The sequence below is a fragment of the Triplophysa rosa genome, linkage group LG6 (genome assembly GCF_024868665.1).
Source record: "Triplophysa rosa linkage group LG6, Trosa_1v2, whole genome shotgun sequence".
NCBI classification, from domain to species: domain Eukaryota; kingdom Metazoa; phylum Chordata; class Actinopteri; order Cypriniformes; family Nemacheilidae; genus Triplophysa; species Triplophysa rosa.
The window spans coordinates 22,977,861-22,992,472 of NC_079895.1; the positions used below are offsets into that span (position 1 = coordinate 22,977,861).

General features: G+C 37.4%; 2 protein-coding genes across 3 annotated transcripts in view; one reads left to right on the forward strand and one right to left on the reverse strand.

Moving 5' to 3' along the window:
• Positions 1-2,915, forward strand: part of tmtops2b (teleost multiple tissue opsin 2b) — a 30,863-nt gene extending 27,948 nt beyond the window's left edge. For both annotated transcript variants that reach the window (XM_057335653.1, XM_057335652.1), the window contains exon 4: positions 574-2,915. In XM_057335653.1, coding sequence (XP_057191636.1) covers positions 574-789 — 216 coding nt within the window. In that variant the 3' untranslated portion in view covers positions 790-2,915. The remainder of the gene's footprint in view (positions 1-573) is intronic.
• Positions 1-14,612, reverse strand: part of st6gal2a (ST6 beta-galactosamide alpha-2,6-sialyltranferase 2a) — a 79,734-nt gene that overhangs the window by 3,633 nt on the left and 61,489 nt on the right. The window contains exons 5-6 of the mRNA XM_057335650.1: positions 13,530-13,631; positions 11,021-11,195 (exon numbers count right to left, since the gene is read on the reverse strand). Of these exons, the coding sequence (XP_057191633.1) occupies positions 11,021-11,195; positions 13,530-13,631 (277 nt within the window). The remainder of the gene's footprint in view (positions 1-11,020; positions 11,196-13,529; positions 13,632-14,612) is intronic.

A 14,612-nucleotide genomic window follows, 5' to 3' on the forward strand; every position in this document is an offset into this window, starting at 1 on the left:
TGCATGTTGTGCCGCCATCTTGGGAGGTTAATACTCCACTGCTATTGTTGTTTTGATTTGTACCATTACTTGTTTTGTTTGATATATGGAGAAATCGAAAATGAAAGAACCATGGGCTTTTCCTGAACGACTCTGCGTAATGCTATTGCAGTTTTTAACACAACAAGACCGACCTACCATAGTTATATTTCCTAATGAAACAAGAAAAACAAAACACCGCATTGAACGCACTAGCAGCCATCCTCCCAAGATGGTGCAACATTCAACGTGGCATGACGTCGATTAACAAGCTCTCTATTGGAAGAAGAGTTTTACTGCCCAGAGAAACAAGTTGTTTGAGGATGCGTTTACTCAATTAAGCATTTAACCTCCATGAAACCTTGTTTACTCCAGATATCCAAAGCATTAGAAAACAATATCAGATTGTGTTTTGTTTTCCATATTAGGTCAGATTTTTCCCCCATTGAAGGTTAGGGTGAAAAATAAAAAGAATGGGTGACATCACACGAAAAGACACGTTTGTTTTAAGGATGGAGCAATTTTGATCACAAAAGCATTTTTCTTTCTCTACAGTTCTACAATTGCTTCCGACTCTTGTTTTGCTGTCAGAAAGTGTCGGTGCAGAACGGTCACTTCATTATGCCCTCAAAGACCACATTCATTCAGCTCCACCGCAGAGTCTACAGCAACACAGTAGCCTGCACCGCACAGATCTCCACTGGAATCCACAATCATGAGTGCAGCACACCTCTGACGGAGGGAACAAACCCACCACAGGTCACCACCTGAGCCCAGCAATCCTGCTCCAAAACACTCACTGCTGTCTGCTGCATATTCTGTCACCTCTGCCATGATGTTGAAATCTCATCACATTATGTGGGACACCGTGCATTATTGTCAACCCTACTGTTCTTTATTGAATGTAGCGGTTGAATCTTATTCTGTTGTGTCTGTGTTTATCTTATCCCCACAGTTTATCTTTACTGTGCTTCTTTGTTCCTTTACTATGAGCTTGCTTGCAACAAAAGGTGTTAGGTTCGCAGTGGTATTTGCAGGCAACACAAACTGAGAAAATGCGTATCTACAGCATATATACAGTATAACTAGATGCCTCATTCAAGCGCTACAGACATGTATATGTGTCCACCATATTGGAACAGTCCACTGACATCACTCACAGTTTGTTAAACTGCCAAAACACTGCGCACCCATGGCTGTGAAATCCACAAGGATTTACATTTCCAAGAAATGGGATACCCTTTCGTTGTTGTCGTGTTAGTTTAGCAAATAAAATGAGTTTACACAACAGTAAATACGGTTTCATAATCATGCTGTACATGCGTATAACTATAGTTGCAAATGCAGTCAGGTTGCTTTTGATTGTTCACAGACTTAATTTTAAGAAATAAAATCTTAGGATTGTCTTTCACGTGGATCACAAGTTTTTTCTGCAGAGCATCATATACTAAGGAGAGCAACATGATGCAACGAGTCCACGTTATTTTTGGCGCAACTTGTTTGACGTGCACCATCAGTACATGGTGCACGTTTCATTGATTTTAAACACGTACGATAGTTTTGTCAGAGTTTACAATGCAGAAGCAGTGTGGTATCATTTGCCTGTCAAATTAGCGCTTTAAAGCTTTAACGAATTTGAACAGAAGTTCAGAAACATTTGAGAATGCACTTTATTTGCACGCAACTCCTTTCATGCGTACTCTGAATTTATCGGAAGGGAGACAGAGAATGCACTGATTCTAAACTTACAGTCTTGAAAGAAAAACATTGGTACTTATTTGATTTAGGCCCTACAGGTTTTTATGATGCAGATGTAACGTTTCTCTTATCGTTTCTGCTGCCTGAGTGGATGTTTTGTCCGCCCGCAGGTTAAAATTGCAATGTGCGGGTTGCGCACGTGCGCAGCTTAAAGAGAACATTGGTTGTAATATTTCTGTGCCCATGATTTACATTTTTAACAAAAAGTTGCCTGCGAGTAAACATTAATTAGCGGACCCCTTGCAGTTCCACCGTGGACCCCCGGTTGAAGACCCATGGTTTAAAATAAGCCCAATTTTACAGAAAAAAATTACAGACTTTGCAACACCGTACCGTTCCAATATGGCGGACGATCTACTTACAGCGACCCATTGAAACAGCTGCTATTGCGATATCTAGTTATATATATCTATGGGCGCAGTGATACTTGCGTAATGCAGTTAGCTGTATTTTACAACGACTGACTGCATTACACAACGGCTTCGTGTCAGTGGCGTGTCCAAAGGGGTGGCACCGGGTGGCAGCTGCCACACTGAAAATGAGCTTTGCCACCTCAGTTGCCACCCCAACTGACCATACAGTCACGACTTGGGTACTAGTGTAATGTACAAACAATTTTTGGATTAGGTTTTTGGAGAGCGTTATTTTTGCTCAAAATCGCAAATTTCTAATATTCTGATAGAGACGCGTGTCTGTCGGCGTTTGAGCAGGCTGATCACAGGTTGATCTGTGATCCGTGTGGAACGCGCCCCACTGTTCCGATGCTTCTGACCCGTGGATTAACTGTAAAGTTTATCTGTCAAAGAGATAAAGACAGTTCTAAATGCGATCTCTTTCCTTCTCTCTACCTCGGCGAGTTCAGTATGAAAGCGCATTCTAGCATAGCGTATTTCTTTATTTAAATCACTGCGTAAGGCAAAGTGTAAAGTTAAAGTACTAGTGTTGTGTAGCATTAAAGCTGTTTGCTGCTAATTCGACATACAAATGACGCCACAAAGTGTCTGTACTAGCTGTACAAGATAAAACTATCACATGCGTTTAAAGTAAATAAAGTGCGCGCTGCTGGACAAGAAAGAGCCGCAGCAGTGCATGCTAGGAAGTGAAGACCACATCTCTCAATCTGACCTCAAGAGATCCATCTGTCATAAACAGGTTTACTCGACTGCACGTTTGTGTATATATTCATATTTATTCTTTATACATATAGTGTCTGTTTTTATACATATGATGTAGACTGGAAAAGAAATAATAAATTTCTATCAGGATTTTAGATCAAATTCAAAACGGTTTAAACAGCTTTGATCAGCAATTAACTAAGTAGTTAGGCCTATATCAAGTTTCTGCAGTTGTCTTTCAGAAACAACAATATAATATACTATATAATAGTTTGGATTGAATTGTGCTGGAAAACAGAATAGATAGTTTACTAGAGAGTTTTTAAGGCACTATTTTGTGACCTTTGTAAAACTGCTTTGAAACAACATGTACAAATCCTCTAAGGGGAGAATTCACCTTTTCCCTGAACAATTTATGTGAACACTATTTAGTCCTTTACTATTGTAAGAAAGAAGTCATCATTAAAAATGCAGAGGGTTTAGGTGATTATTTTGATGTAGGCAAAAACAGGTAAAAGTTAAAAAACTATTTTTCAGAAATGCCAATCAGAAGGCTATAATAGGGATCAATAATCAGGAATCTATAAGATTCTTTTGTAGTAAATGTTACATTTAAAGCAACTCAATGTATGATGTAATTGTTTTGGGCCTTAACCATATAACAAATGCAGCTTTTTTAACACCAAATCACAATGGTTATGTTTATTCGCTACAAAAAACTCTTTAAAATAATAGAGTTGTGCAACAAACATAATTTGTTCCAACATTTGTCAGTTATGTTTTATTTGTCGGAGCCATTAAAGTAAAGAAATCCACTCTATAACAGAGTAGAAACCTCTACACAGCCGTTTATTCCAGTGCATTGGACCGCAGTGAAGACAACAGTGTTTCAGCTACAGTGCAGAAAGTAAAAAACTGTCTTCAGGGGGAAAAGCGTTCATTTCAAAAGACAGACCACCTAATGCATTTTAAATTGGTTTCACTAGGGATCTAGTGCAGTGAATTCTCCAGAGACGTCAAAGAGAACAAAAGAAGATTTCCATTTGAAACTTCAATAGTCCCTAAAGAAACTGCTCAAGCTCATCAATAATCATGCTCATCTAAACGGAAAAAGATTGATTGTGTATGAAGAAGTGCCAAACATGCGAAGAGGACAATGTGAGCATTTCTGTGTCTGTCCGTGTCCATTTGTACTAGTACAAAAATCCAATTGTAATTGTTGTGACAATAACAATATTTGCCCTTTGATTTGTCACAGGGCTGTACAGTAAGACATACACGTATGTTGCACGTGCTACGAAAAAATCGGTCTGTGCTAAGAATAAATTTATTAGTGTGGCACGTGTGCAATAAAGATTTGAACGAGCATTAGACAGAGCCGCCTGTTTGTGTGAAGTGATTTTGTCATTGTGCTTGTTCGTGCGTGAGGTTAACCAATGGCACACCACTATTTATTTTTGTTTATATTTAGTTTTAGCCATTACAACTTGTTGTCCCGGCTGCATTAAGTTCATTTATCTAGAGCCCTATATCTGCACGATGTGGGAAAACATGGAAGGAATCATGTAAGCGGAATTCTACTATTTAAATATGTCCTCCGCTTGTTCTGCGTGTCTATGAGTGAATGAGTTGCACACTTTAACATGTTACAAGCGTGACACTCGTGGATTTGTCTGTCTCTCAATGTACGAGGACATAGAACAACTCTGGATGAAGTTAATGTGTTTAAGTTTTTTTTACAAACGTTTCACTCCCTGCGTTCCATTCAGAAGTCATCGTACCTATGCCCTATTCCCTTCGAAGAGTAAAGCTCTTAATATGTAAACTCTAGAGGGAAAAACGCAATTGTATCTCTTAATGTGTCCGTTTAAAATTCACTTAGAAAAAGGAGGAACAAAAACAACCTTATTTTCTCTTTATTTGGGATGTTTTGTGTGGTGTCCCCTTCCCGAAGAGCCCTTCGGAGGGCGATAGATCCCATTTCGAACGCAGCTGCCTCAAACTAGGGCTGGGAATCTATTCCAAAAAGAATCGATTCCTCGATTCCAAGGTGTTGAGAACTGAGAGATTCCAACCTTTGGAATCGATTTCATTAAAGGAATCGACTACCCTTTAAGAGCCTTCATAAGCACAAGCCCCGCCCCTTAGCTGGTGTTATTGGTCAACAGACTTCAGAAAAAACTGATGGATGAAGTCTAGAGCTGTGGAATGACAAAAAATATTCTGCATCCAAAAAAGCAAAAGCTTTGTTTGCACACACAATGCAGATATAGTTACATGTATCCACACATTTAACAAATCATGTAAGTATGTTTGCTTTTCAGACAGACTGTACACAGATGGTCTTCTCTTACTCTCTGACGATGAGCTCATTATGTGTGTTAATAGAATTTATATACATGTATATAAAGCACAGTCTCGCAACATATTTACTTGGACGTCTGTTTAAAGCTGTTAAAGCTGGGCAGAACATTTTCAACACCTGTCTGCACTACTCGCATTTAACAGTAATATTAATATGCACAGTATTCTTACATATTTTTAATACAATTTACTGGTTGTCGATCTGTCTACCTATATTCCTCAAGTATTTTTGTGTACACTGCTGAAACTTAGTATACAAATAGTCATTTGACCTGTGAAACAGCTTTTTGAAAACAGCTAGTAAATAAGATTATTAATGATATTCTTAAATGATACATTGGAATTGCAGGACAAGATTGACATATTTGGACAAGTTTTTGTTATAGAAACAATAAACAATTAATAAATGTAAATGTCACAGCTTAGAAATTGTAATGCATTAAAAATGTGTAATTTTTTAATAATAAATAAAAATCTGTAGTAAAAGAGGGAATTGAGCAGGAATCGAAGACAGCAGCTAGGAATCGATTCTTGGAAATCGATTCTTTTGATTCCCAAACCAGGAATTGGAATCGGAATCGACTCCAAAATATTCCGAATCTAACAGCCTTACCTCAAACACACACTGAAGCGTCTTCACGACGACCCGCCAAAATAAAAGTCTGCTTAATATGAACCAGATGAAAAACATAATTTACTTGTAGTAAAGTTATAAACTGTAATAAACAATATAGTATACTTCAATATTTACTATAGTAAGGTTAAAAAATACTAAATACTATAGTACCCAAGAATTTCACTATAGTGAAATAATTATTATATCAATTACTTTAGTATACTAGTTTTTTTAAGGACAAATGTATTTACTGTTGTATAGCAAAACATTGAAAATACAGAACTCGGAACAATTGAAAAGGAAAACGAATTTGGGAAAAACTAAAACTGATATGGCCCTAATTTATCCATCTGTATGTATCATTAATGTCCTTTGTCATTTACCTGCCATGTCATTTATTTAAGTGATGAACCGCACTTTTAATATTTGTGCTACAACTCTTTGTCCTGTGCTACAAAACTTTAAACCTCCGTAGCACCGGTGCTATGTGCAAAAAAAGTTAACGTACAGCCCCGTTACAATATTTGTTCTGCCATTTTATGTCCTAAATGCAAATAATCTACAGAAATTGATCTCAGCGGTATTATCTTTACAATATTGTGCTTGTTATAAATAGGGAAGACATAAATACCTCTTATACAGTTGTGATTTCTGTGCCGTTTTGTATGACATGTCATCATTGCACAGTTTATGGAATTTGTATAAAACAAGTCATTTTAAAACACTACAACTCTCACTAGCCGGGTTTCCATCCAAAGTTGCGAATTTAGTTGATGCGCAAAATTGGAATATCGCATAAAACATTTGCGAATAAGCACCGTTTCCATCCAACTAGTCAACCGTCACTTCCTAATAAACTGCGACTAAATATCAGTAAGAAAAGTAAGAGAAGTCACTGAATATAATAATTTTCATAATACTTGCACAAGCAGATGATTACGAAACACATTAAATGCGGTGCTTTTGTGGATGCCTGCTGTTTGGGAAACACAGTCGTGATAGTTCTAAAAGGCAATTACAGAAATACTTTGACGACTTTGCTCAGGCATTTAAGAATGACCATCACAACATTTCTCATGCTTTGTAACAAGATCAGTACTCTGGTTAGTCAGGTTACGCCGTCTCTTAGTGCAGTTACGCTACTTTTTGGAGGAATTTATTCGGCAAATGCGTTTCCATCTCCCATTATTCGCATTAACCCTTTTTCGCAAAAAAGAAAAACCACCTCAAGCGAGCGTAAAAACTTTTTTTTTGAGAATTAAGGGTTTTTAATTCGAAATTTGCCGTTTCCATCACTCGTTTCTGATGCGAAACTTCAAAATGCGAATAAATGCGAGTGATGGAAACCCGCTTAGTGTAACTCACTCTCACCACCCCAAATCATTACTCATAATGTCTAAATGTGAACTCTGTTTCTATGGTAATATCTAACTTATCATAGAAACAGGGTTCATATTTGTTAAGTCTATTTGGGTAGCGATACGCTGGGATATCAGACACCTGTTCAAAAAGGACAGCAGCTACAGAGGATTATTCTTAAACCTGAAGCAATTTTAGCAAAGCGGAGGTCACACATAAGAGAACAGATGGGTAACATAAATGCTGCTGGAAGACACAAATAGTCTTAAGAGGAAATGTGGCCAGATTTTAAAATGCATGCCATAAAAAAAGGGTGATTTATAATCAGATATTCCAATATAAATAAAAACATGTTACAGTGCCTTGCAAAAGTATTCACCCCCCTTCGTTTTATTCACATTTTGTTATGTTGCTGCCTTATCTTAAACTACTTTAAATTATTTTTTTTATATTAATCTACACTCCATGCTCAATAATGTCAAAACAAAAAACTGATTTGTGACAGCTTTGCAAATTTATTGAAAATAAAAAACTAAAATAAGTACATTGCCTAAGTATTCATACCCTTAACTCAGTAGTTGGTAAAAGCACCTTTACGGACTCAAATCTTTTTGGGTATGATGTGAAAAGCTTTACACATCTGCATTTGGCAATTTTCTGCCATTCTTCTCCTCAGATCCTCTCAAACTCTGTCTGGTTGGATGGAGATTATCTGTAGACAGACATTTTCAGGTTTCTACAGAGATGTTCAGTTGGGTTCAAGCACTAGCTGGGCCACTCAAGGACATAGACAGAGTTGTCCATAAGCCACTCTTGCATTGTTTTAGTTGTGTTCTTAGGATCATTGTCATGTTGGAGAATGAACCTTCTGCCCTGTCCGAGGTTCTGAATGTTCCGGGCTAGGTTTACATGATCATTATCTCCGTATTTTGTGCCATTGAGCTTTTCTTTTTCTCTGACAAATGCCCCAGTCCATGCAGCTGAAAAACACCCCCACATCATGATGCTGTTTCCACCACACTTTACTGTTGAGATGGTATTGTACAGGTGTTGAGCGGTGCCTGGTTTTCTCCAGACATGATGCATGAAACTGAGATTCATCAGACCAGAGAATCTTGCTTCTGACAGTTTGAAAGATTCGTTGAAAGGTACGTTTTTCATATTTCAAGTTTCTATGTGTCTTCACTGAGCAAAGGCTTGAGTCCGGCCACTCTACCATAAAGCCCAGATTGGTGGAGTGTTGCAGTGATGTTTGTCCTTCTGTAAGTTTCTCCCATCTCCATATATGATCACGGAGCTCAACCAGAGTAATCATCAGCTTCTTGGTCACCGCTCTAACCAAGACCCTTCTCCATCGATGGCTCAGTTTGGACAGGAGGTCAGCTCAAGTAAGAGATCTGGTGGTTCCAAACCTCTTTCATTGAGGATAAATGGAGGCTACATGCTTCTGTGAACCTTCAATACAGCAGATTTTTTTTCAGAAGTCTTCCCCAGATCTGTGCCTTGATACAATCCTGTCTCAAAGCTCTACTGGCAGTTCTTTTGACCTCATGTCTTGGTTTTTACTTTGATATGCATTTTCAGCTTTATTGAGAGGTATGTGCAGCTCCAAATCAAACTTATTCAATTGAATTTGCAGGTTAACTCAACTTGGAGTGCAGAAACATCAACAAGCAAAACTAATGCTTCTGAGCTAAATTTCAAGTGTCCCAGAAAAGAGTATGAATACAATGTACTCATTTCAGTTTTTAATTTTTAATAAATTTGCAGTTATCACAAATCTGGGGTTTTTTTTGTCATTATTGTGCAAGGAGTGTAGATTAATGTATTTCTTTTTATTTAAAGTAGTTTAAAATAAAGCAGCAACATAACAAACATAACAGTGCAAGGCACTGTCCATAGCCATATGATATGTACGTATATTAGCCTACATTTAAAAGTAATTATTCACTGATAATAGTCTCCCTTGACAAAGCTTGCAAAACAATCTTGCATGCATGCAACGTATTTGATTTGAGAGCTGTGGTGGTAGATAAGATTATCAGTGACTATACATTTAGATGCAATCCGTTACATTTTTAGTTAAAATCAGTTATTAAGCATATATAAAGCCACAGAAAAATGTCCATTTCAAAATTCAAAAAAACGTTTTTCTGAATTTACTATTTACAAGTATGTTTTAGGTAAAATTATTATTTTTGTTTCATTCTGTGAACTACTTACAACATTTCTCTCAAATGTCATCTGAGAATCTTGTTTCTATTTGCATTTATTTGCAGAAAATGAAAACCGGAGAAACGGGTCAAAATAACAGAATAAAATGCTCTGTAGTTTTTCAGACCTCAAATACTGCAAAGAAAACAAGTTCATATTGGCTTTTTTCTAAATACACATACAAATATTAGTGTTGTATTGCTTAAAATAAAAATGTATGTGATATTTATCACAGTTTTCATGTGTCTTGTCATGCTGTCAGTCGTTCACATTGCTGTTGGATGATTTTATGTCACTCCTGAGGTTTGATTTTGTTGAAATTCAACAGACACTGGATTGGAATGGCCACAATACATCTTAAAATGCTGATTAAATGAAAATTTGGAATGGTCTCTTAATTTTTTCTGCAGCTATACATAAAATGATCAGTGTTGGAAATGGTCTCTTTAAGACTTGTACACAACGGGAGGATAATCGCACATGCTTATTGTATCTTCAGCAGCTCCAGGCAGGTGAACAAAAACACCAATCCCATTGGTCGGCCAGTTTTTAACGCGTCGCGTCAGACCTAAAAAAATGAGCCGGATGCGATGTTTTTTTTTTTAAATGACGCTTTTACAACAGTTTTTTTGCACGTCAGTGAACACACTCACATTGGCACCCTCTGTTTAGTCACGAGGCATTAAACGTCAGTGATAAATATGTGCGATTATCGTCCCGGTGTGGACAAGCCTTTACTTGACCATAATTCTTTACTTAACTTCTTCAAAGAACGTTTGGCTGCATGGTTCTTTGTGGAACCAAAAATGGTTCTTCTATTGCATCGCTGTAAAGAACCTTTTAAGCACCTTTATTTTTTTAAGAGTTTAGCAACCTGCAATTTTATATTTTAAACAGAGATGGCAATAGAGAGGCAAGATGCGGATTGCAGCTTTAAATGCTCACTCTTACATTCTCTTGTATATCTTTAAATACAACCCCACTTATTTCAACTTACTATTTATTTTTTTAATTGAAGCAATTTCAACCTTTTTTAAGTTACAGCAACTGTCCGCCCTCCAAAATTGAAAATCAACTCAATCTGATGTACTTAAAACAAAAGGCAGCATAAGGAATAAACATAAAAAAACATCATACTCTGTATTTTTTAGCTAAGGTTAGGATGATTTTGGCATTGTGTCAGATTTTCCTGGGCTCTATAGCTCCATTTTGTAACTAAAACCCGGAGTGTCCATCTGCTACTCCCCACAACCCCCAAACAAACCAGCAGAAGTCATACTACAACCACATCATGACATCTCAATCCCTGCACGTCACTATCTACACTCACAGTGTTTTATCACTAAAGATTTTGATGCAAGTCGACATGGCCGTAGAGTTTCAATCAGAGTTCAGATATGAAAGCGTCCTAGGGCGTACCCTAGAAATGAAGCCTGCAGAAATCAACCAATGTTGGACTGACAGGACTGACAAGCACAGCTGTCTTAAACTTGTCAATTGACACTGTCATGTTGGAATTCAATTTGGCGGCACTACTGCTGCAAATGTGTTGCATGCATGTATATGCACGTCTTACCTATGAACCCTGAAGAGGGCGGGTTGGGCTGAATATCCTCCAAATTGTTTCCCTGGATCACATCCCATAACTGCCAGATGTATTTAGGGTGGAGGATATAGAAAGGCTGAGCTGGAAAGTGAGTCCTGTGCTCCTCATATGGTTTGAACAGGTTGTAATCTGGATTGGAGTACCACTACAAATGAACACAACAAAAATGAGTCGATGAGCAACATAATTCTTTAAGAACCACCAACACACGACTCTAGACCAGTGGTTCTCAAACTGGGGGGCGGGGCCCCAAGATGGATCCAGGGGGGCCACAGATTTTGTGGTATTTTATGAATTATAGAAATGTATCATATATTTTGTGCAACCAAACATCAGAAAAATAAGACCACCAACCAAAAGAATTGATGTTCCAGCATTGTATAACTGAATATGTTTTTGGTTTAATTAAAAGTATAAGTGTAAGATTATAAGTCTTTATTTGCGGGGCCGCAATGCACACTACCAAAAAGGTGGCCTTACAACAAAAACATTTGAGAACCACTGCTCTAGACCATTTACCTCAGCTGTCAGTACTGGTTCCATACAATGAAAAATTGTAGATTAGGAAATGGCTTTCTAGAGATTTGTAGTCCAATAAAACCACGAAATGTATGAGTTTCTCCATTACTCCACTTCTCCATTAGCGACTAGACAGCATTAGGCAAATTTGGACCCTATTTTGAGGCTTCACCTTTCCTCATTCACGTCACACTCTCTAAAAATATGTCTTATATCGTTTCTGTCCTTCGAGTCGGTGTGGACCATTGCATAATTCATTAGTTAGCTACTGGAGTGTAGAGGAGCATGCAGGTCCTGGACGGATGCTTTACTACACCTCTGCTCAACTCCAATAGACACCAAATGAAATGTTTAAGTCTGCATGAAACTGAATTTGTGACGTACATCTGAGTGAAACGGCTTCGATTACGTCCTTTGATTGGACAGTTGGAGGTTGGAAGCCTGGCCAATAGACGGTCAGTACAGTCCATCCCCAGGCCGAGACATACGTCATGTAGAAAAGAAATGTTATTTGGAGGGGGGAGTGGAAGTTCATGTATTTGATGAAAGATTATGAGGACACATTAATAAAAAAAAGTACAATTATAATATAAATAAGAAAGAAAACACTGCAACATTTTTTAAAGATTTGAACAAATCCACCTAAATACTGACAAATAGTTTCTATATTTTTGTTATATTTTGTTTAAATAATATTTGCTTTACAGACAGAAAACAAAACAAAACAGAAAAACACAGAAAAGGGTAAAATACAGTACAGTACATGATACAGAAAGTATGACCATTCTAATAAAGCAATGTTAATGGAATTTAAAGAACCCTGAGCTAAACTAATATCAGCAGTCTCCCAGTGAGCAAGCCAACATGGCCCAGTGGCGAGGAACCAAAACACCAATGATGAATAAATGGAGATTTTTTAAATCAATGTAAAATAGCTAGAAGCTGTCTATCTATACTGAACGCGTCAAAGCAACCGTTTCAAATCGTGCTTAAATGGTTTAAAGGCATTTACAGTGAACACTTGACACTTGCACTAAATTCGTTTCATGCTACATGAAATGGGGTGACGCTATTGTATTCTTGAATATAGTGTAAAAAATGAAAGACCACAACAGCGTTGGAGAAATGAAATTGGTAGGAAATAAAATGTACTTTATGACCCTTGTGATAATTTTCCCTCTTCTCTTTAGACAGTGGAATTAAAAGCCCTGCACTCTTACTGGCTTTCTAGTGGTCTTTCCAGTTTTCAAAAGACCGCCTGAAAATAAAAAGGCACAATCCACATGTTTTCATCGCACATGTGTACACCATGTCAAGGACATGCAATTAGCAACTGCTCCGGGTGTACATGTGTTCACGACTTGCTGTGCGTGTGTTCACTACTCTCTGGATGGGTTAAAAGCAGAGGTCACATTTCGGGTATGGGTCACCATATCTGACTAATAGGTCACTTTCACTTTCACTTTTCACTTTATTCCCAGAGGGGTTGGAAACCATTTTATTTAGGAACTTACAATAGTTCTGTCATTGCAAAGCAGATGAAAACCTATTCTGCCCCATTTCATGTCGACAACAACGAGAGCAGGGCATGATGGGATTGGGAACACAAAAGATGAGATAAGGACACAAAAACAGATCGAAATCTACTATAGTAGTCCAACGCAATCTTTTTTTCTAGTACACATTTACATTGAAGCAAAATCATTAATCCCAGACAAATGAGCATAACCTTTCAGTGTGTTCCACACATATGCCACACTGCTCATCTATATTGCAAATGTGCCACATCACCTGTTTCCTGTGCAAGTGTGGGCAGAAATATAAATGAATGTGGCCATCCTTGAACAATCTCAGAAATGTACACGTGTTAAAGTAAATCTCAGTTCACTATCACATACATAAAAATGTTGTACATGATTTACAAATAAAACAGATGTTTAAATCTGTGTTGGGTACGTACTTTGTCCAAGTCGAGGGTGTATGGCGCAGGGTCCCAGGCAACTAGTGTTACATTCTTATACAATGAGCTTGTGTTGAACTGATGCTTGGGATTAGCCAGAATCTGCACAGAAAACAGAGGACATGTTAGTTACACTGAAACAATAAATAAATAATCCATTAACGTCTTAACAGTGCATCTGAACCAGCTTCAACACAGTATATTTTCGGTAATCAGCTATGTTCTGATTGGCTGCTTTTATAGTGTGATTTTGGACCAATGAGATTTAACCGTGAGTAGAGAAATGCCTGGTTAGGACAGCGTAAGGTAGAAGGTTCAACAAATGTCTACAGGTGATTTACGATGAGATGATCCATGCTAAATATTGTGTTTTTTTAAACCTGTCTATAAAGGTCGAAATGCATGACTAAAATGTGAGAACAAACACCTTCTGTTCCATCAAACAGGTTTAGAATAACATGAAGGTGAGTAAATTACTTTTCATTTTTGGGTGAACTGTTGTTGCTTTAGGAGGCACTTCAACAGGGTTGCCAAGTCCGCTATAGCCTCACTTACTTTTAAAGGCCCCCTGTAGTTAAAAATTTTATCCCTAAAAACTTTGATCATCAAAATGATACATTTTTAATAGTGTTTTTTTCATGCATTAAAATTGCTTTAATATAACTCCAAACCCTTTTCTAAATTTTTTAGTATGTGTATTTATAAATAAGCAAATTAGTCCCTGCTAGTCAACCAATCATATTTAGTTTGGTTCCGTGTCATATTTAAGGGCGTGGAAATGTCCCCCACAGTAACAGACTGGTGTGCATTCACGAATGTGTCAAAAGTTAACAACAACGTTGATGAGTTTAGGCTGAGAACGCTTACTTTTAATGCATAGCGTGACGTGATTGGTTACAACATTCTTGATGTACAGTAATAATGTCTGTTTTCAAACCATGTTTTTGAAATTGCAGTAAATTGCAGTTTTAAAGAGAAAATACTCGGCAATATTGTTGACTAAATTTGTACATGGTTTGCCTAACAGCATATTAAAAATACCACAGACGTATCAAAAAATTAAATAAAATTTTCACCAAAGTG